Source organism: Miscanthus floridulus, chromosome 11, assembly GCF_019320115.1.
Source record: "Miscanthus floridulus cultivar M001 chromosome 11, ASM1932011v1, whole genome shotgun sequence".
NCBI lineage: Eukaryota > Viridiplantae > Streptophyta > Magnoliopsida > Poales > Poaceae > Miscanthus > Miscanthus floridulus.
In genome coordinates, this window is record NC_089590.1 from 92,999,860 (window position 1) to 93,022,449 (window position 22,590).

Consider the following 22,590-nt stretch of genomic DNA (forward strand, 5'->3'; position numbering starts at 1 on the left):
TCATGATTAGATATTTATTTCCGCTGTAATTCTGATCACATATTTATATTCCGCTGTTAAATTAAATTGGTCATAACTCTGATAATATGATTACATTCCGCTATTATAATATTAAATATTATACTCTGATGTTGTATTAAAAGTGATGTAAGAAGTGGTTAAGAATGTTGTAAGCTTTATTCTCTCATTTGTGATCCTGATGGCGAAAATATGGATTTTCGGGTTCTCCTCTGGGGTGTGCCCGATGGAACCAAGTAATTTAGTGTTCTCCCTCGAGTGCTTAGTGTCTAATGGAGGACAAGCACTCCTGTGAGGCATTAGATTAGGCGGTTCTGCCACATACGTGAACCTATGGGTGACTCTTTCTCAAGATACAAGTGATAGTAGTGTTTTTAAACTAAACTGACTTTTTCTACAAATGTTATTTGGAACAGCAAGATGATATATTATTGATCATTTTGAGATGACTAGATTGCATTGCATTGATATTTATATGCTTGTTGAGTACGTTGTACTCAATGTTGTTAACTCTCCCTCTTCAAAAGATCCTTAAGAATGTGCACAAGGGTCTTTAGATGATGGCTATGCCTATGCAGATTGGGATGACTATGAAGAAGCTTGTCGGGTTGTTGCCACCTCCTATGGTGGATGGGATGAATAAATGATCCCCTTAGTTCAGTTATGTATGTCAGAGGTGATATGTCTTTGTCGCTCACTTAGTAATCTAGTTTGGACCTCTATATGTCGGGCTTGTAATAATGCGCAAACTTATGGCGTTTCTTTAAAGACTTAAGTGCCTAGAATGGTATTGTAATAATTATCGGTACCCTCTAGCTATTCTCTGTTGTCAACTCTGTTATGGTTTATTATTCGATAAATCTTGTATCCGTTGGATGATAAATCATAGGCCAGGGTTATTATTTATAGTGGTAATGACCCGAGTCGTCACAGCAACCTTCCTATATATTTCTCCTCCGCAATGTATGGACACCAGAGCTTCCGGGCTCTGGGTTGCACAGTGCAGACTTGAGCATGACAGGGGAGGACCGAGAGAGCACTCGGTAGCTTCTGCTAGCTTCTGGCACTTGCGCGCTTCCTTTTCCTTGTGATGCTGGAAGTGTAGGTACCATAGACGAAAGATGGATGAACCTGACTGGAGTAAGAAACAAAATAAAATAGGATGCTACCTGGAGCTCAGGGATCTGCGGCCTTTGCTCGTGTGTATCACCAAAAGCGGCCTCTCTTTTTCCTCCTACCTCTACGCACAAGAGCTTCCGGGATCGCCTCTGCCAGCTTTGTGAATTGTGGCACTTCCTTGTGCAGCTATGAACTGCCGACCATGGCCATGGCCAGTTACAAGGACATGATTGCCAAGACGTAGAAAGAAAAGGAGGACTCAGCTGGAAAAGCGTACAGGTACGAGCATCGTTGTCCCCGTGGTTGCCGAGCACGGTTGGGTTGGTGGCAGACCGCGGAGAAAAAGGGGATTCCTCCTAGATTCATACCACAAATTAAAGCTAGATTAGATGCAGCAGGGTCCCCTGCGCGGGAAGGAAGTTGTCGCGTAGTTGTGTTGTGGTGCACGTACCATGGGGACACATTTCGTCGAACGGGCGACGCACACTGCTGACTGTCGAGTGCTCGTGTTGCCTCCCATGCCAGAGTGCTCGACAAGCACAGGGACAACGATGCATTTTTTCCCTGTCATACTGCAAGTTCCCCAAGATCAACAAATTGCACTGTTTACTCCAGTCCAGAAATAAACAGAGCAAATTTAATGCCAACAGTGAGAAGGGCGACGTGGCGACGACTTGTTGGCCGTCAGTCAAGCCTCCCAGTCCCAGCCCCACCCACACACGCTTTAATTTTGTCCAGCCACGGAAGGCGCAATGACGAAGACGCAATTTATTAGTATATACGTATATAGGAGTAAAAGGCACGTTACAAATATCAAATGTAGGAGTAAAAGGCGTACTCTACACTGCATACTTGAGAGGACAACAAATACCTGGAGCTCAGCTCGATCTGCGTACTGCATCTACTTCATCCCTTGTGCCAGTATGCCAAGCAAATAGACCTCCCCTTCTCTTTATCTCCTACGAACAGAGTAATGTGTTGTCATTGCAAATGATAAACTTTTTTTTAAATAATAATTACAAATATAGCATTTGGATAAAAAGAATTGTAGATGTGTGATCCGGTCGGCTACTGGACACATGTCGGCTTCTGGAGGCCCGATAGGACACATATCGGCAGCCCAGAAGCCCAGAAGCCGACAGGGCCACGTACAGGACAGCGGGGGATCTATCGGTCGTCCGATGGCCGATAGAATCCTGTGGGCCAGCGGACAGCCAACAGGAGCTAAAACAGCAGGGCCCCACGTGCTCTCTCTCCCCCCACAGGCACCGGAGCGCCGCCCTTAATAAATGAAATTATGAAGAAAAAAAACCCATCCCTAGTCTAACGAACATTGGCTAACGCTACAGTATGATGACACTACTTCACTGTCCCTTGCTACTACAACTAATTCAGATACTAGGCCAATCATTTGATCAATGTAATTTTTATAGACTGAACCTGTTAATCACTTAATTTTCATAGGTGCAAGATTATGTATGAAGTGACCGTTTGAATTTCTGCTTGTTCAGGTGGATGACCCTGGAAATCTCATCAAGCTCTATACAGACAGGCATCTTTGGGTCTATCACTTGAGATCACCATCAAAGGTACTCCAGATTTCAAGAGTCTGCTACCTGCTATCCATCTTTGTGATTTTACAATAGTCCAGATATAGTGTACTTGCCACATATCGGCAGCTCAGAAGCCGACGGGGCTACGTACAGGACAGTGGGGGACCTGTCGGTCGTCCGATGGACGATAGAATCATGTCGGCCAGCGGAAGGCCGATAGGCGCGCGTGGCTGTGAAGATAAGTTTTTTTTAATTTAGATTTTCTTTTTTAGTTACTTTATTAGTTAGTTTAGTTAATTAGATTAGTTAGTTAGTTAGTTTAGTTTTAGGGTTAGTTTAGTTGTAGATTAGGGTTTGTTTTAGGGTTAGGGTTAGTTTAGTTTGATTTTGTTTTTTTAGTTAGTTTAATGTAGTTTAGTTAGATTACTTAGTATATTTAGTTAGTTTAGTTAATTAGATTAGTTAGTTAGTTTAGTTTTACGGTCTTTTTTTAGGGTCAGTTTTAGTTGTAGATTAGGGTTTGTTTTAGGGTTAGGGTTAGTTTAGTTTGATTTTGTTTTTTAGTTAGTTTAATGTAGTTTAGTTAGATTACTTAGTATATTTAGTTAGTTTAGTTAATTAGATTAGTTAGGTAGTTTAGTTTTAGGGTCTTTTTTTAGGGTCAGTTTTAGTTGTAGATTAGGGTTTGTTTTAGGGTTAGGATTAGTTTAGTTTGATTTTGTTTTTTTAGTTAGTTTAATGTGGTTTAGTTAGATTACTTAGTATATTTAGTTAGTTTAGTTAATTAGATTAGTTAGTTAGCTTAGTTTTAGGGTCTTTTTTTAGGGTCAGTTTTAGTTGTAGATTAGGGATTGTTTTAGGGTTAGGGTTAGTTTAATTTGATTTTGTTTTTTAGTTAGTTTAATGTAGTTTAGTTAGATTACTTAGAATATTTAGTTAGTTTAGTTAATTAGATTAGTTAGTTAGTTTAGTTTTACGGTCTTTTTTTAGGGTCAGTTTTAGTTGTAGATTAGGGTTTGTTTTAGGGTTAGGGTTAGTTTAGTTTGATTTTGTTTTTTTAGTTAGTTTAATGTAGTTTAGTTAGATTACTTAGTATATTTAGTTAGTTTAGTTAATTAGATTAGTTAGTTAGTTTAGTTTTACGGTCTTTTTTAGGGTCAGTTTTAGTTGTAGATTAGGGTTTGTTTTAGGGTTAGGGTTAGTTTAGTTTGATTTTGTTTTTTAGTTAGTTTAATGTAGTTTAGTTAGATTACTTAGTATATTTAGTTAGTTTAGTTAATTAGATTAGTTAGGTAGTTTAGTTTTAGGGTCTTTTTTTAGGGTCAGTTTTAGTTGTAGATTAGGGTTTGTTTTAGGGTTAGGATTAGTTTAGTTTGATTTTGTTTTTAGTTAGTTTAATGTAGTTTAGTTAGATTACTTAGTATATTTAGTTAGTTTAGTTAATTAGATTAGTTAGTTAGTTTAGTTTTAGGGTCTTTTTTTAGGGTCAGTTTTAGTTGTAGATTAGGGATTGTTTTAGGGTTAGGGTTAGTTTAGTTTGATTTTGTTTTTTAGTTAGTTTAATGTAGTTTAGTTAGATTACTTAGTATATTTAGTTAGTTTAGTTAATTAGATTAGTTAGTATAGTTTTAGGGTCGGTTTTTTAGGGTTAGTTTTAGTTGTAGATTAGGGTTTGTAAGATTCTCTAAGTTATGGTGTATGTTATATGTCCAGAAAAGGAGATCAAATATTTTTAGTGTTGCTCGAAAAGTGGTAAAGTTTTTTGCGTGGTAATGGTTGTGTTCGGGAAAGGTATTGAGTGCTAAGACAACATAAAATAGTGTAGTCGGGTGCTGTGTTGCCGAGGGGCCTGTCGGCTCACCAAAAGCCGACAGGACATGTCGACCCTCCAGCGGTTGGCAGGGCTGCTGTCGGCGCTGACAGGTCGACGTCGGCTGCCACGTGAGCCTTATCGGCTGCTGACATGCCGACATGGACCTGTAGGCCTTCCAGCGGCCGACAGGTGCTATACCTGCAATAAATGAATAACAGTTTCTAGATTTGCAATTATCATTTAAAAATATATTATTTAAAAAAATTTGCAAAATGATCACGTGCTGCGCTGTTCTTAGGGGCAAGAGAGAAGCAACCAAGAGTGATTCATGGAATCTGTCTTTGGTCAACTTGCAAGACAATGTTTTTTTCTAAACAAAAAGAGGACTATATATATATATATATATATGGTGAGTTTTCTATTCTCCCAGGAGTAGTTACTCCCACTAGGCTTATTGGGTACATGTCCACCATCACAACCCGATAAGCACTACTCTATCCACCTCGCAGGCGTCGTGCCGCCGCCACTCCCCACCCGGCCCGCGGGCTGGTCGCCCATTCTGCTCAGCAGCGGCTGTGAAGGTAAGTTTTTTTATTTAGATTTTCTTTTTTTAGTTAGGACAACTGGCAAGACAATGTTTCTTTTTTTTTCTAAACAAAAGAGGACTTTATATGCTATATATATATGGCAACGTATCAAGTGCAAACCAACCTCTTCATGCAAACCGGGCAAACCAACTGTGGGGGAGAGGTGGGAGGGGGGATTTGCAAAAGTGTGATTAGGAGCGGGCGTAATTACACTTTTGCAAATCCCCCCTCCCACCTCTTCCCCGCAGTTGGTTTGCATGGTTTGCACGGAAAGGTTAATTTGCACTAGATATGTTCCCTATATATATAGGGTGAGTTTTCTATACTTCCAGGAGTCGTTACTCCCACTAGACTTATTGGGTACATGTCCACCATCAAAACCCGCTAAGCACTACTCTTTTTGGCTAATTGCCGTGCCCGCTAGCATGCGCACGAAGAGGCCACTAGACGTTACACGTCCATATTTTGTGGCGTGAGTTTGTTAGCTTCTTTTAAATAAAGTGGATGCTAAATTCGTTACTGACGTATATACTTTTGTGTGAATAAAGTTTGGACACATCCTTAATAAGAAAATGAGTATATTTATATACTTGTACTCGGGAGTATATCCATATACTCAGGGGATTATTTTAGCATATCCATATACTTGGGTGTGTATATCCATATACTTGGGCGTAAATTTGGGAGTACGTCCATATACTCATGGAATTTTATTATAGAGTATAAGAACCGTTTTTAAGGAGAAAAAATAGTATGCTAGTACGTGAATATACTTTTTTGACACGAGTATCAGTACACAAACATTGACACGATCGATGCTAGTATGCGTACATACTTTTGACATGAGCTAGTATTAGTACATACTCTATCTAGAATGTACATGTAGATACATTTCTGACAAATGAGTATATGTATATATACGTAGATACTCGGAAGTATGCTTAGTATATGTACATACTTTTTTGACGAATGAGTATATGTATATGTAGATACCTTTCCTTGGATAGGAGTATCGGACGAGTATATTATTGTACTACTAGTATTTATCTCTCAGTTTGCTTTTAATCGTCGGTGCACCGCATGGATGAACCTGTCGGCTGCTGGAGGCCCGATGGGACACATATCGGCAGCCCAGAAGCCGACAGGGCCACATACAGGACAGCGGGAGCACCTGTTGGCCGTCCGATGTCCTATAGAGTCCTGTCGGCTAGCGGAACGCCGACAGGCGCGCGCCCTCTCTCCACCTCGCAAGCGCCGTGCCGCCGCCGCCCCCCACCCGGCCCGTGGGCTGCTTGCCCATTTTGCTCGGCAGCCACTGTGAAGGTAAGTTTTTTTTTAATTTAGATTATTTTTTTTAGTTAGGTCAACTGGCAAGACAACGTTTCTTTTTTTCTAAACAAAACAGGACTCTATATGCTATATATATATATATATATATGGTGAGTTTTCTATACTCCCATGAGTAGTTACTCCCACTAGGCTTATTGGGTGCATGTCCACCATCAAAACCCGCTAAGCGCTACTCTTTTTGGCTAATTGCAGTGCCCGCTAGCATGCGCACGAAGAGGCCACTAGACGTTACACGTCCATATTTTGTGGCGTGAGTTTGTTAGCTTCTTTTTAAATAAAGTGGATGCTAAATTCGTTACTGACGTATATACTTTTGTGTGAATAAAGTTTGGACACGTCCTTAATAAGAAAATGAGTATATTTGTATACTTGTACTCGGGAGTATATCCATATACTCAGGGGATTATTTTAGCATATCCATATACTTGGGTGTGTATATCCATATACTTGGGCGTAAATTTGGGAGTACGTCCATATACTCATGGAATTTTATTATAGAGTATACGAACCATTTTTAAGGAGAAAAAATAGTACGCTAGTACACAAACATTGACACGATCGATGCTAGTATGCGCACATACTTTTGACAGGAGCTGGTATTAGTACATACTCTATCTAGAATGTACATGTAGATACATTTTTGACAAATGAGTATATGTATATATATGTAGATACACGGAAGTATGCTTAGTATATGTACATACTTTTTTGACGAATGAATATATGTATATGTAGATACCTTTCCTTGGATAGGAGTATCGGACGAGTATATTATTGTACTACTAGTATTTATCTCTCAGTTTGCTTTTGATCGTCGGTGCACCGCAGGGATGAACCTGTCGGCTGCCGGAGGCCGGATAGAACACATATCGGCAGCCCAGAAGCTGACAGGGCCACATACAGGACAGCGGGAGCACTTGTCGGCCATCTGATGTCCTATAGAGTCCTGTCGGCTAGCGGAACGCCGACAGGCGCGCGCCCTCTCTCCACCTCGCAGGTGCCGTGCCGCCGCCGCCCCCCACTCGGCCCGTGGGCTGCTTGCCCATTCTGCTCGGCAGCCGCTGTGAAGGTAAGTTTTTTTTAATTTAGATTATTTTTTTAGTTAGGTCAACTGGCAAGACGACGTTTCTTTTTTTCTAAACAAAACAGGACTCTATATGCTATATATATATAAGGTGAGTTTTCTATACTCCCAGGAGCAGTTACTCCCACTAGGCTTATTGGGTGCATGTCCACCATCGAAAACCGCTAAGCGCTACTCTTTTTGGCTAATTGCAGTGCCCGCTAGCATGCGCACGAAGAGGCCACTAGACGTTACGCGTCCATATTTTGTGGCGTGGGTTTGTTAGCTTCTTTTAAATAAAGTGGATGCTAAACTCATTACTGACTTATATACTTTTGTGTGAATAAAGTTTGGACACATACTTAATAAGAAAATGAGCATATTTGTATACTTGTACTTGGGAGTATATCCATATACTCAGGGGATTATTTTAGCATATCCATATACTTGGGGTGTGTATATCCATATACTTGGGCGTATATTTGGGAGTTCATCCATATACTCATGGAATTTTATTATAGAGCATACGAACCGTTTTTAAGGAGAAAAAATAGTATGCTAGTACATGGACATACTTTTTTTACACGAGTATCAGTACACAAACATTGACACGATCGATGCTAGTATGCGTACATACTTTTGACAGGAGATAGTATTAGTACATACTCTATCTAGAATGTACATGTAGATACTTTTTTGACAAATGAGTATATGTATATATATGTACATACACGGAAGTATGCTTAGTATATGTACATACATTTTTGACGAATGAGTATATGTATATGTAGATACCTTTCCCTGGACAGGAGTATCGGATGAGTATATTCTTGTACTACCAGTATATATCTCTCAGTTTAACCTGTCGGCTGCTGGAGGCCCGGTAGGACGCACATCGGCAGCCCAGACATCGACAGGGCTACGTAAAAGGACAGCGGGCCACCTGTCGGCTGTTCGATGGCCGATTGAGGTGCACGCCCTCTCTCCACCTCGCAGGCGTCGTGCCGCCGCCGCCCCCCACCCCGGCCGCGTGCTGCTTGATCATTCTGCTCGGCAGCGGCTGTGAAGGTAAGTTTTTTTTAATTTAGATTATCTTTTTTAGTTAGGCCAACTGGCAAGACAATGTTTCTTTTTTCTCTAAACAAAAGAGGACTCTCAGCCTGTTCGGTTGGCTGGTTCGTGAAGAAGTACTGCTGGCTGGTTTGTGTGAGAGAAAAATATTGTTCCGGCTGAAACTTTACGATCGTTTACGACAAGCCACAGCCAAACAAACAGGCTAATGCTATATATATATAGGGTGAGTTTTCTATACTCTCAGAAGTAGTTACTCCCACTAGGTTTATTGGGTGCATGTCCACCATCGAAACCTGCTAAGAGCAACTCCAACAGTTTTTCATCCCTCCTCCTCATCCTTCATTTTTTTGGTAAATTGAGAAAAAACAACCTCCAACAGTTTCCCATCCCTCCTCCCTATCTTTGGCAAGTTCGGAAAAACGCCTCCCCAGCGCGCATATATGCGCGCGGGATACGACTTCGCATCCGGGGCTCTTCGTTTCTTAGCGAGGCTCTTCGTTCGCTTAGCGGGTCTCTTCGTTTTGTTAACGGGTTTTTTTATTTTACCAAGTCAAAAATGCCAAACTCTTGGAGATAGATTGTTTTTTTACTTGGCATATAATTTTGGGAGTTGGCAAATCACAAGATTTGCCAAGTAAAATTTGGCAAACTCTTGGAGATGCTCTAAGCACTACTTTTTTTTTTTTTTGCTAATAGCATGCGCACGAAGAGGCCACTGGACGTTACGCGTCCATATTTTGTGGCGTGAGTTTGTTAGCTTCTTTTAAATAAAGTGGATGCTAAATTCATTACTGACGTATATACTTTTGTGTGAATAAAGTTTGGACACATACTTAATAAGAAAATGAGTATATTTGTATACTTGTACTTGAGAGTATATCCATATACTCAGGGGATTATTTTAGCATATCCAAATACTTGGGTGTGTATATCCATATACTTGGGCGTATATTTGGGAGTACGTCCATATACTCATGGAATTTTATTACAGAGTATCCGAACCGTTTTTAAGGAGAAAAAATAGTATGCTAGTACGTGGACATACTTTTTTTGACACGAGTATCAGTACACAAACATTGACACGATCGATGCTAGTATGCGTACATACTTTTGACAGGAGCTAGTATTAGTACATACTCTATCTAGAATGTACATGTAGATACTTTTTGACAAATGAGTATATGTATATATATATATATATGTACATACACTGAAGTATGCTTAGTATATGTACATACATTTTTTACGAATGAGTATATGTATATGTAGATACCTTTCCCTGGACAGGAGTATCGGACGAGTATATTATTGTACTACTAGTATTTATCTCTCAGTTTGATTTTGAGCGCCGGTGCACCACAGGGATGAACCTGTCGGCTGCTGGAGGCCCGATAGGACATATATCGGCAACCCAGAAGCCGACAAGGCCACGTATAGGACAGCGGGGGCACCTGTCGGCCGTCCGATGGCCGATTGAGTCCTATCGTCCAGCGGAAGGCCGACAGGCGCGCGCCCTCTCTCCACCTCATAGGCGTCGTGCCGCCGCCGCCACCCACCAGGGCACGGGCTGCTCGCCCATTCTGCTCGGCAGCGGCTGTGAAGGTAAGTTTTTTTTTTAATTTAGATTATTTTTTAGTTAGGTCAACTGGCAAGACAATGTTTCTTTTTTTTTTCTAAACAAAATAGGACTCTATATGCTATATATATATATATATAGGGTGAGTTTTCTATACTCCCAGGAGTAGTTACTCCCACTAGGCTTATTGGGTACATGTCCACCATCAAAACCCGCTAAGCGCTACTCTTTTTGGCTAATTGCAGTGCCCGCTAACATGCTCACGAAGAGGCCACTAGACGTTACGCGTCCATATTTTGTGGCGCGAGTTTGTTAGCTTCTTTTAAATAAAGTGGATGCTAAATTCATTACTGACGTATATACTTTTGTGTGAATAAAGTTTGGACACATCCTTAATAAGAAAATGAGTATATTTGTATACTTGTACTTGGGAGTATATCCATATACTCAAGGGATTATTTTAGCATATCCATATACTTGGGTGTGTATATCCATATACTTGGGCGTATATTTGGGAGTACGTCCATATACTCATGGAATTTTATTATAGAGTATACGAACCGTTTTTAAGGAGAAAAAATAGAATGCTAGTACGTGGACATACTTTTTTGACACGAGTATCAGTACACAAACATTGACACGATCGATGCTAGTATGCGTACATACTTTTGACAGGAGCTAGTATTAGTACATACTCTATCTAGAATGTACATGTAGATACTTTTTTGACAAATGAGTATATGTATATATATGTACATACATGGAAGTATGCTTAGTATATGTACATACATTTTTGACGAATGAGTATATGTATATGTAGATACCTTTCCCTGGACAGGAGTATCGGACGAGTATATTATTGTACTACTAGTATTTATCTCTAAATTTGATTTTGATACCTGTCGGCTGCTGAAGGCCCGATAGGACACATATCGGCATCCCAGAAGCCGATAGGGCCACGTATAGGACACGGGACACTGTTTCTTTTTTTTCTAAACAAACGAGGACTCTATATACTATATATATACATGTGTGTGTGTATATAGCATATAGAGGAATATTTCGAGTATTAGTTTGATATATAATAAAACAAATGACCGGTCTAAATTTTCTAATCTTAATCATTAGTAAATAAATTAAAAATTATTAGAACGATATTACATTATTACTTAGTACTAATTATGACGAGTATTAGTTTGATATGGGCGCCCTCAACGGTGGTCGTAGTCGTTAGCATGTGTCAGACTTTGTCCAATGAGGAAGAAAGAGATTGTAAAGGAAATAGACTAGCGAGCTGTAAAGCGATAGTCTGACACGTATATCATTAAACAATGTGTCTTTGCTTCATCTCGCGTAGATTTACTCTTTATTTTTTTAGTGTCTCTCGCTGCCACATCAGCTGACGTTTTAGGATTGCTGTTGAGGACGCCGTGCTACTACGGTCATAGATGCATTGATTTATGCGCCAATTAATGTAGTAGTAGATTAGCAGTGCTAATTGACATATTTTTTTTATTTTAGAGGCTTAAACGTTCATGCCTTTCTTTCGAAGCGAAATTATAATTTTGCTTTGTTTTTTAGTCTTTGGGATTTTAACCCTGCATTTTCAAATTGAAGAAAGAGTTTTCTCTTATTTCGTGAAGTCCTCTTATTAATGGTACTAACTTTTGTTAAAAAAAAGACAAGTTTACTCATGTGATTTTGCCCCTATTTTATTAGAGGTCTTATAATTTTACTCTTGTTTTGGAATAAAATGTTTAGGCTATATTTTGACAGATTTGACAATGATTTCAACGACAAACTTGAGACAATTTGTGTACATTTTTAATCTGGATGGAACTTGACACTTTTTTTTACCATGTCCACCAATTCAGAGCGAACACATAGAGGCCATTGTGCAGCCCGGCCCCATGACATTGGGGCTGCCCTTGATCCCTAGCACCTTGTCGCTCCACTCGCCGGAGAAGATGTCAGTTTCAAGTCTCAGTGATCGTTTCAAGTCTCAGTGATCGCTGCATGCTCGCAAAGACACCGGCACCTTGCCCAGCACGACGTTGAAGCTCGGAATGGTAGAAGAAGAAGTCATCTAGGGCCTGTTTGGTTCGAAGCCTAGACAACTTGTCTGGCAAAAAGTGTTGTCTGGGAGTTGCCTGAAAATTTGATAAAATCTGCCTGACCAGGCAAACTTGAGAATGATCTATTTGGTTGAAAGCCTGTGCCTGAGAAAGTTAATAGTAGAAAACTTTTTAACTTATCAGCTAGAATCTATAGTATTTTTCTCTCACAATAAAACAACTTCAGCCGACTTTAATACCAGCCGAACGGACCCTAGATCCGGCATCGGTTCTCTTCAGCCTGTCAAATTCCTCGACGAAGCTGCGTTCAGAGTTCCACACTCTTCTTCGAGCTTCGACCGACGACGTGCCTCTCCTTCCCAAACAAGCTCAGAGCTCTGCCAGCAAATAGGATGCACCTGAAGCTCTTTCACTGGCCTACGCTGTTATTTTGCTGAGCAACTCTAGCTAGCTATGTTATTAGCTTTTTTTAGCATTCTCGTAGAAACATTAGTGCACATGGGACCTGCTTTTGTGACCTACAGCTTGCTTGGGATGTATCCAGCCGTTTGTGATGTCCTGGACTCTGATTTTGCGCTGCTTGAAAGAGCGGGTTAACGTCTTGTCGTGTATTAGGATCCACTTCTTGTCTTTAAACTTTGTTACCTACCATGAAAACGGAGAAAGCGTGTCCATTTCCTTTTGCTCCCACCGCCGCTCTACCGTCCTCGCCTATCCGCGCTTGTCCATCCACCATTGGCCGGCTCTGGCCGTTGTCGAGCAACGATTGGTTCAAGGACGCCGGGCCCAGTGGCAGCGACAGGCCGTCCACTCCCTAGCAAAATTGCTTCTCTCCCAGCGTCCATTCCGCCCCCTTCCTAGCCAGGAGGTCCCACCGTCAGAGATACCAGCGGGCCCTCATATCAGCGTCCTAGAGCGCTTGGGAGCGGCTGCCCACTCCGTTCCACTTTAGTCTGCTGCACGGACCGCGACACGACGTCAGAGATACCAGCGGGCCCTCATATCAGCGTCCTAAAGAAGTCGTCCGGCTCTTCTCTCCGTCTTCCCTTCCGTTCTCCCTAGCGCCACGGGTGGGTCTACTTCCTCTCGCCGCCATCTCTTTCTCCTCATTTTCTATGACCGTCTATCGACCCTTCCTGAAACATACCTCCCCGCACATGTCCCCGCTTGTTGTATGCAGATCCTGAGGGCTGGTCAGGAAGACGCCGGAGTCTGTGCTGTCTAGGACTGTGCAGGTGCTCCACCGTAGGTACTCCCCGCCCCTCCTAACACCTCCAGTCGCTCCGCTCTGCCTGTCCTTACACATCTTCTTAATCTCTCTTAGCGATACTATGCTTCAGTATTTCACGAGCTCGGTGTGTGTACCTAACTTTCAGGTTCCAAGATTCGCTTTGCATCTCATCGCTTTCCGACAGATCTCAAAGAACCCCACCAAGTTTCGGTCTACTAACAATGCTCCATTCTTAGTTAGAGAGTAGATACATAGCTACATAAATGTGCCTATCTCAAAACTTCACTGTTGTTTGGAAAATATAGGCCGGCCGTGGTTTTCCTGGACTTTCTGTCATCCAGCCAAACGCCACGACAGAAGCATAGCTTGTCAACGCAGTAGTTGCTTTAGATGTCAACCCAAACACTGCAAATCCTAGCATTAGCGATGTCTGGCTTGCTATCGAGAACCAGTTTGGATCCGATGCCTTGCCTGTTGCCATAACACGCGTCCGCTCCGATTTTGTGATTCGTTTTGCCTCCAGCCATGAGACAGACCTTGTTGCATCGTCCGAAGTCCTCTATGGCAAGGATTCGACACGCTGCTTGTCAGATGGTCAAACCGATATGGCGCCAGGAGTGTCGACTCGCAGACCGAGGTAGCTATAGACATTGATGGCTTTCCGCCGCATGCATTCAATCCAAGTGCCTTAGGACCCTTGCTTGAGCGCCACTGCAGCATCCAAGCTCATAACTTCAATGAGTCTAAAGGCGTATGCTGTGTCGATGCATACGCACTCAACAAAGACTCTTCTATCCCAAAGTCTGGTTACGTCGGTTTACAATACACAGGCCCGCACGGGGTGACCAACGTGGTGTTTCCTGTCACGATGGCAACCTACAACTATTCCGAGGCACCAGCGTTTGTAGAGAACGAGGTCCATGCCAATCCAGCTAACTTTGGCTCAGCTGGTTCTGTCGCATCCTTTGACACAGGTGATAATGATATATTCCACCTTTGATAGCACTGACACCATATTTCATTACTGCCTTTTTCTATTGCCTTATCTTCACCGTTGTTTCATCCACTATTTGAATTAGCCGAGGAACTTGGCGACGACAGGGAAATGCTTCAAGAAGCCTATGCTTGGCAGCATAGAGGTACTATTCATAACACATTAAGCGTTTGGTGTCTTAGCGGTTTAGTCATAATGCTTATGTATGACTTGCAGCCAATAAAAGGCTTGAACGTGCAGGATACCACGGATATGCATCGGACAGCAGCTCTTCCTCCTGTAGCGTTTCCTCAGACGAGCCTTTCTACCTGCCCCGAGGTACATCAGCAGCTACACCTCTGCTTTTCTAGCTGTGCGCTTCCACCAACATGATACACACTAACATCTATACATGCAAACTCTCAGATTATTTACCCGCTCGTAGCTTTGAGTCAGATCGGAGCTGGCACCTCAACTGAAGCTGCCAAGATCGGTAAAGCTGGCGCCCCTTCCTTCGGTCTTCTATCTAAGCATGCGCTGCTATGGTTTTAACTTTTAACCACGTCTAGCATGTTGTATTAGACTGCCTCTCAGACTATATTTCATTGCCAACCTGGCCCTGGCACTTTTATGTATAATTATGTAAGACACCTATCATCCCACCGTGGCTTTACCTCCTAGAGCATTTAGATGCTGTCTCCATGTCCCATGTAATATGTGCTGCCTGTTTTATTGTTCACTGTTTGTTCAAAAAAAATGTGTTTGATCATTACTCGCGCCCATGGGCGCGCGCAAATGACTAGTACATATACAAGTGGCGACTTCAGCAGAGCGGATATCTCAAGTCGCTACCACTAGCAATTCTTTGATGACAAACAACATGACAATAGCACAGAACAGTGACTTCTTTACTGGCAGTGGCAGTGCTCATGAAAGACGGAAGAAACGTCCAGAGCTGGACAGGGGCAACACTGTGCTGAATTGAAAACTGATTGACGAAACCACAAAACGATGCCAGTGGCTTCAATCTGACCAGCACTAAAGCACCATCAAACGATACAGTGTGGTACTACAACCGTACAAGCGTCCAGCACTCTGGTCAGGTTTTCCTCGCTAGGAAAAAAGACTAGCCAAACACCACGGGGGAAAAAAAACTTCTCATTCTCCACGGCTCAGCTCACGTGTGCACCTGCACCGTGCAACGCCAGCATTCCCCTCATGTACTGAGTCCTAGTCGTCCTGTACATCTCAAGCAAAGTCTCAAAGGTCTCGCACGCGTCCTCGTACACGACGCGCTGGCAAAACCCTGACTTGAAGGCTGTGAAGCCATCCAGGGCCTGGTCAGGGTTAGAGTTGAACGCCTCAAGCAGCTCTTCGAGGGCTCCGAAAATATTGCAGAAATCGATTATGTCAACTCCTTGCTGAGGCAGGTGCCGCAGCCAGCTCATCCACTGGAAGGCTTCGTCGTCTCGCTCTTTCACTGCCAACGTGATGCGCTTCAGTGCTCCCTTGATGCTGCAGTTCTGATCGATCTTCCTCAGTATCTCATCGAAAGTTGACCTCTGGTTGCTTCGAAAAGCCTTCAAGTGAGTCGTTGTACAGGAACTGGATGGTCCAAACTTTGCCGCAACCATGCACGCCTTCCTGAAAATAGGATCACTGTCTGAGAGCAACCTGATGGCCACATGAAGCACAATAGCAGATAAGGAAGTTTCTACTTTCCCCTTGAACTCGACAAGTTGAGAATCTCTAAGCTGCTGCTTCTCTGTCCAACAATGAAGGGCGGTATGTGCAAAACCTTCCCACCTGCAGCAAAGGTAATGTTTAGACTTTAGAAGCAGAATCTCTAGACATGCACAGCAAGAATTCCATATTAAATACAAAGAATACTTACTCAAAGGGTGGCTCGACCTCAATAGCAAGGGTCAAATGGAGTGAGTAATCAGCGTATGCATTCACCTCTGATCCACCGACATCAGTGCGAGCCTCGTGAACATAACCTCTGGGGATGTACATCATGTCCCCTTCAAGCAAAACCTCCACTCTTCCACTGTTCTCATATAAAGTGCCATCTAAAGGGTCAAAAGGTTCATATAGTCTAGGCAAAAATGGCTTTTGATTAGGCCAAATCATCCATTTCTTGCTACCAAGTAGCTGCCAAACAAGTACACAGTGATCGTCATAGTGTCGGGCCAGGCCTTGAGATCTTGCAGGTGAGAAGTATATGTTGGCTCCTACAGAAGGCTGCCCAAATAGATCAGCCAGTGCAGAAGCTATAGCAGCAACCTTTTCAGACCGGAACTCCATGCCACGCAAGGCAATCGAATAACCATTCTTAAAGGCATGCTTACATTTTTCGATGAATGCATCTTCATCTATGAAGACTGTTCCATCATCGAAAAAATGCTCCTCTGTCACACATCCACTTGAGGTTTGGTCATTTGGATCTTGTGTTCTCATGACTCTAATGTCTTGCCTGTACTTTGCAGAATCACCCAAGGAATCATGAACCTCATGGAGAAATGAATTTATGTCAAGTTCATCAGAAGCGATAGCGGGGCAAGAAACAAGACCCTTTATTAATGATTCAATGATAGGATCAGGTGCTGTTCCAAGATTAAAAGTACTGTGTAGTGCAGCAAACACAGGACTACCCTTTTGAGTGCTTTGTTTCCTCCTGTACAAATTAGGCGACTTTTCCCAGTAGGCCAGGACAAAAGTTTCAAAGTCGGACACTGTTTGGCCAAAAATACTTTCCCTGACCACATCAGGCTCTGGGCAAGCTGGAGAAGCAAGACCAATCGAAAGCCTGAAAATAGCTTCAGACATCTCATATTCTTTACTCTGAAGTTTATTCTTCCACTTGTTGCAATCAGTTGAAGACCTCAAGAGTTGAGTTCTCTTCCAGATTTTGTACAACAAAGACAGAACGTTCCTTACTAGCTCCTGATGTAGCTTCTGCAAATTGTCAATCTTACAAGAATTTACCAGGAGCACCACTGTGTCAATGATCAAGCACAGGATTTTATTTGCTTCTGTAGGACTTTCTGGGCACTCAATGCTTCTGCTATGTGCAAATCCATAAACAGATTCCACCTGATAAAATAGATGCCTACAAGAAGTCAATTTCACATTTTCACCTGCTGAAGACATTCAGAAAGTACAAACATAATGCATCCCTTTCATCAATAGAAAAAGATTGCGATGGCTGCCTTCTAGTTACAGATGAAATGGCTACCTTTACCAGATTATGACTATGATATACCATGCACTTACAATATAATTCGTTGTCAGTAGCTTAAGGTATACCACATGGCTCAATTAACTTTTGCTAATGCAAGGAATTTTATTAGTCAAGTGTCATGTCTAGTAGCAGTATGCATAATCAGAACTACCATACGAAAACTAGCTAGTACATGAACAAAAAATCAAGGTTCTAGCACACACAAATTTGGATTTTGTGTCTAAGTTGAGAGACGAAATCATATCAAACAGCAAGCAAAACGGGTACATGATGTGGATGCTTACAATGTCCTGGGCAGAACAGGTGAGCCTGCAAGTCGCTCCCTACCGACTGAAGACGCCGAGAGATCCAATATAGAATTACAGGCAGCCTCAATCACTCGCTGGCTTCTACTTCCCAGCGTCCTCGCGAGGCCGCTGGCAATGCCAGTGTCGGACGCCAGAATCTCGCCGGTCTCCATGGACCGCAGCGCTGCCGCGCCGAGCACCTCGCAGCTCAGCGCGGCGACAGAAGAGCAGCTGCAATCCACATTCCAGCACAGTATCAGCACTCAGAAGGGCATGGATGCAAGGCGCAGGGAGGCGGAGTTTGTGACGTACGCACTCGTACCCACCTGGAGGAGAGGAGGAGGGGGAGGAGCGCGACGAGGGACCTCGGGAGAGGGGAGAGCGTCTGCGGCGAGCGGGAGAGCACACGGCGCAGGAGGCGGGCCGCGAGCGCAGCGGGCGGGGAGGAGGAGCTGCTAGTTTGGCGGGTGGTTCGGACGGCGGCGAGGAGGACGGGGAAGACGTCGCGGTCGAAGGAGGCGGAGGAGGGCGAGGGCGCACAGGCGGCGGCCCTTTCATCGCCGCGCCTCTTCCTCTTTCTCCTCTTCCTGTTCCGATTCATGGCGTTCGGCGGGTACACGCCCAGGGCGGACGCGGACCCACCGCTACAGCAGGGTGGGGCGGCCGGCGGCGCTAGACCCTCCTCACCCGCAGCGCTCAGGCTTGGCGCGGCCGTCTGGACCGATAGCCGCCGATGCCGATGCCGTGACGAACGAGAAGCCGAGAACCTAAGAAGCTTCTTGCCTGTTGCTTCGGCAGTTGGGCTAGGCAGCAACATTTGGCCCATCTACTGGCCCAATTGACATGAAGTCCCTTCCGCTCTGTCCGTGCCTCTGTCTCTGTGAGACAGACTGACTGATTGTTTTTCTGACGTTGAACAGGAGGGGCGCACCCTACTGGTGATTTATTAAAAAGAGCTTAAAAGTAAGTACAATAAAATAAAGTGAAGTACAAAAAAAAGGACAGAGGGGGTTCAAGAGACAAAGAAAGAAAGACTGACTGATTGTGAGTCTGTGCAAGTGTGTATTGTGTTCTTGCCTCTGCGACTCTGCTCTCTGTGGCTCAGTTCATTGCCAATTGCAATCGAAGAAGACCGACTGAAGCTTGGTAATAGCACATTCTCAAATTTAAGTGCTATTTTAATGTTCTCTTTCCGATCTAGTAGAAATTCCAATGATTAATTGATTATATCATTTTTTTTAGAGTTGCACAATGAAGAGATAAGGGCGAACCAAACCATTATTAGTTAGGTATTTTCATGTTTCCATCAATTATACTATGGATTTAAGTATGGAATTATGATATTACCTAAACATATGCATTTATGAGCTAGTTTTGTTATCCATCGTTATTAGAACTGGTACGGGCTGTATTTTGACCCTACATTGATGATATATAGTCTTTTATAGTGGCCCTAGGCGTTAAAATGGACGAGCTCCGCCAACTGCTCTGGTGTGCCTCTCCACGTCACAGTGACCCAACGAAGGATGGTAGAATTGGACTCTGATTGATTGTTTGTATTTGTTTATATATTAAAATCTTATACAGCATACATTATCAAAAAAAAAAATCTTATACAGCATACTCTAAGCCAGTATAATTGTATGTAGTGTTACGTCCCGAAATTTCTATTTGGTACTACAAAGTGTATTCTTTTGACAAGAAGATGTCAATTCATTGTTTGTTCGTATTAGTCTGCGTTAAACCTTATACAATGTAATCTAAATCAGCGTACTAGTGTCATATGCCCTGAAATTTCTTTTTGGTACTACAAAGGGTATGCTTTTGACAAGACGAGTGGCAGCGTACTAAAATCAACTGGAGTAGGTGACGCTGAGCATCATTCCAAAGGGCACGTTGCAGTAAATTAGTCTGGATTAACAGCTCGAGCTGATCATCAAAGGTGGGCAGTTGAGACATGGCACCTCATTAGTCACTAAACTAGTACCAAATTGGTTGTACTACGGCCTGTTCGCTTCTCTTATAATCCGTCTTTTTCAGCTAGTACAGTGTTTTTCTCTCACAACAAATTAGCCGGAACAGTGTTTTGGTTTGTTTTTTCAGCGAAGCGAACAGGGTATATATGCTAATGTCGTGAACTTTAGCAATCATCACTGTGATGGCCTGTTCTCCATGCTTACTCTTTGCAAAGCTGGATCTGAATTCTGAACGAGTACAGTGAGCACATCTACACCAACCCCAGCGCCTTGGCCTCCCATGCGAGAATGCCGCTACTGTATATGAAGACCTCCTCAACTCAGTGCTCTCAATGAACATGTCTCCTACTCTCTTGAGTCCTGATTATGCCTCCCCCGTCTTCTCAGTCCAAAATCTTCGACCTTTTGGGTTCTTGAATAGTGATTCCATTTTACTTTTCACAAAAAAGAAAAGGAGTCTATATATTTTACCTGACGCTTTTGTTTTTCTTATGTGCTGTTTCTTGAAGTTTGTTTGAGGTTTAATTTGTCACAGCCATTGGAGGACGATGATGGAAACAACGAAGGCTCGCTCGCCGAACCTAATGTGGCATCTCAAATGCCTTGACGATCATATTCGTATGTCTACTGAGTTCTACATGCTGAAAGCTTTATTTTGCCGTATTGTGTTTATGGCCCATGGGAGGCTGGCTGTCTGCAAAATCATTCTTGGCTTAGGTCTGCAAGTTCTTCTTTCTCTCGTCTGTAACCGTCTCTTGCATGGAAACTAACACCTTGCAGCTTCTATTTTTTCTCGCTGAACAATTCTTGCTGTCAAGTGTCATATACCATCAGACCTTTCGCCCTTAATTTCTTTCAGACGAACATATCTTTTTTATAATGGTTGCAGATCAACAATTGTTATTCGACTCTGCTTTGTCTTGCTCTTTCAGTTTTCTCTTTGGTAATGTTTTGCTCCCTTTTGGCACTATCCTATTGTTCCTTTGGCAAAGAATGTAACCTATGTAGGCCCTGCAATACTTACAAAAAGTGAAGCGTATGATGGGCTAAAATTTAGTCAAATAGGTGAAGATGCGCATGATTCGAGAGGCGATATGAACCTTTTGTTCTTAATTAACAGCTCGAGTTGATCTTCAAGATATGGCACGCCATTAGTCAGTAAACTAGTAGTCTAGTACTACCATATTATATACATCTATGCTTATTACAACTTGGACTTTAGCAATCATACTGTTAGCTGATCGAATAGTTAATATTAGATCACTGTAGTGGCCCGTTTTCCATGCCTGATATTTTTTCAAAGTTGGAGGAGTACAGTCAGCACGTCTACACTGCACCTACTCTGCTCAACGCCTTGGCCGTCAAGAATGCTTTTGGTAGCTTAGCTTGCATTTCCTGGTGCAAATGCTATATATATGAACGAAGGCCCCCCTCAACTTGTGTCTTGGGCGGTGAAAGACCTTCTTTCTGTCTCTGTCTACTTATCCCGGTGTCTCCTGATTGTGCTTCCCAGAGCTCTTCCTCTCGCTCTCAATTCCTAAGTCTCCGTGCTTCTGGTTTCTTGAATTACGATTCCATTTTTACCAAGCCTATTTTCTTCCTATTTTTTTTTACCATTGAAGTTTAATTACCAATCATTTTTGTGTGGGTTTAATTGGAGGACAGTGATGGAAACAACGAAGGCTCGCTCGCCGAACCTAATATGGCATCTCAAGTGCCTTGATGATCATATTCGTATGTTTACTGAGTTCTCCATGCATGCTCAAGTACCACACACCCTCTTGGCTTTGCACGTTCTTCCTTCTATTGTTTTTTAAACAGTCTCTTGCATACAAAGCTGTGTTGTGTAGATTCTGTTTCAGTTTCACCATAGCCTGTTTGGAACTTTGGATCAGCATTGCCTCAGATCTTTTTCGCATTTCTTGGAGATGAACAGTTGTTGAAGATTTCTTTTTCCAGAACACTAAGACATCGAAAGTTGCTCCTCCTGTTTTAATTTCTTTTGATTTGAAACTGGCAATTCGCAAGTCCGCGTTCCTTTCTGCTCTCGCCTTTGAGTGGAGGAAGTGCAGTTGTTTTGGCGATCTTCAGTTCAGATCACGCAGACTTTTTAGTTTTTAAGGCAACTAAGCGTCCCTTTCGATCAAGTCAGAACCAACAGATCTTTTTTGGTTGTAAACTTGGAAAACCAGCACCCGGCACGAAGTTAACCACATGAAAATTAAATTCTACTAGTTCAGTAGCATACCAGTAGGACTGTAGATATGTACAAAGTTCCGAAGTAATTCCTCCGTTCTAAATTATAAATTATTCTGTCATTTTTTAGACACATAGCTTTATCCATGTATATAGATATATATACTATGTCATATAAAGTAAAAGCTATATAAATATGAGTCAGGATGACTTATAATTCAGAATGAAGAGAGTGGTATTTAATTACATATACTGCTGGGAAGATTCCATGGTTCGCCGATGCGGCAAATGAAGTATTACTAGCGAAGAACATAAGCACCGCTATCAATCGAAACAATCCTACCATGTATCTTAATTGCTGTAATATGTTGATCCCACACGATCATACATAAAATTTCATAATATCACAATACTAAGATTCTACGATACTATACATTAATTGACACAAACGATTT

The 22,590-nt window shown here is 42.5% G+C and overlaps 2 protein-coding genes across 2 annotated transcripts; one reads left to right on the plus strand and one right to left on the minus strand.

Annotated features, from left to right (window-relative positions):
• Window positions 1-13,292: 13,292 nt before the first annotated feature.
• Window positions 13,293-15,146, plus strand: LOC136492637 (uncharacterized). Its single transcript, XM_066488625.1, has 6 exons — window positions 13,293-13,298; window positions 13,409-13,477; window positions 14,290-14,433; window positions 14,539-14,598; window positions 14,680-14,771; window positions 14,859-15,146. Exons 3-6 carry the CDS (start codon window positions 14,328-14,330, stop codon window positions 14,982-14,984), a joined length of 384 nt encoding a protein of 127 aa, XP_066344722.1. The 5' UTR covers window positions 13,293-13,298; window positions 13,409-13,477; window positions 14,290-14,327; the 3' UTR covers window positions 14,985-15,146.
• A 100-nt stretch (window positions 15,147-15,246) lies between these two features.
• LOC136492635 (uncharacterized) lies at window positions 15,247-18,698 on the minus strand. Its single transcript, XM_066488622.1, has 4 exons — window positions 18,290-18,698; window positions 17,961-18,194; window positions 16,327-17,544; window positions 15,247-16,238 (listed from the first exon to the last, which is right to left on the minus strand). Exons 1-4 carry the CDS (start codon window positions 18,562-18,564, stop codon window positions 15,605-15,607), a joined length of 2,361 nt encoding a protein of 786 aa, XP_066344719.1. The 5' UTR covers window positions 18,565-18,698; the 3' UTR covers window positions 15,247-15,604.
• Window positions 18,699-22,590: the final 3,892 nt, after the last annotated feature.

Excerpts from the sequence above, each read along its gene's own strand:
- LOC136492637 (XM_066488625.1), top strand. The coding sequence starts at position 14,328 with ATGGCAACCTACAACTATTCCGAGGCACCAGCGTTTGTAGAGAACGAG. Across the intron at positions 14,434-14,538 it reads TGTCGCATCCTTTGACACAG|CCGAGGAACTTGGCGACGAC; the intron begins GTGATAATGATA and ends TATTTGAATTAG. Across the intron at positions 14,599-14,679 it reads CTATGCTTGGCAGCATAGAG|GCTTGAACGTGCAGGATACC; the intron begins GTACTATTCATA and ends AGCCAATAAAAG.
- LOC136492635 (XM_066488622.1), bottom strand. The coding sequence starts at position 18,564 with ATGAATCGGAACAGGAAGAGGAGAAAGAGGAAGAGGCGCGGCGATGAA. Across the intron at positions 18,195-18,289 it reads CCCCTCCTCCTCTCCTCCAG|CTGCTCTTCTGTCGCCGCGC; the intron begins GTGGGTACGAGT and ends TGTGGATTGCAG. Across the intron at positions 16,239-16,326 it reads GAGGTCGAGCCACCCTTTGA|GTGGGAAGGTTTTGCACATA; the intron begins GTAAGTATTCTT and ends CCTTTGCTGCAG.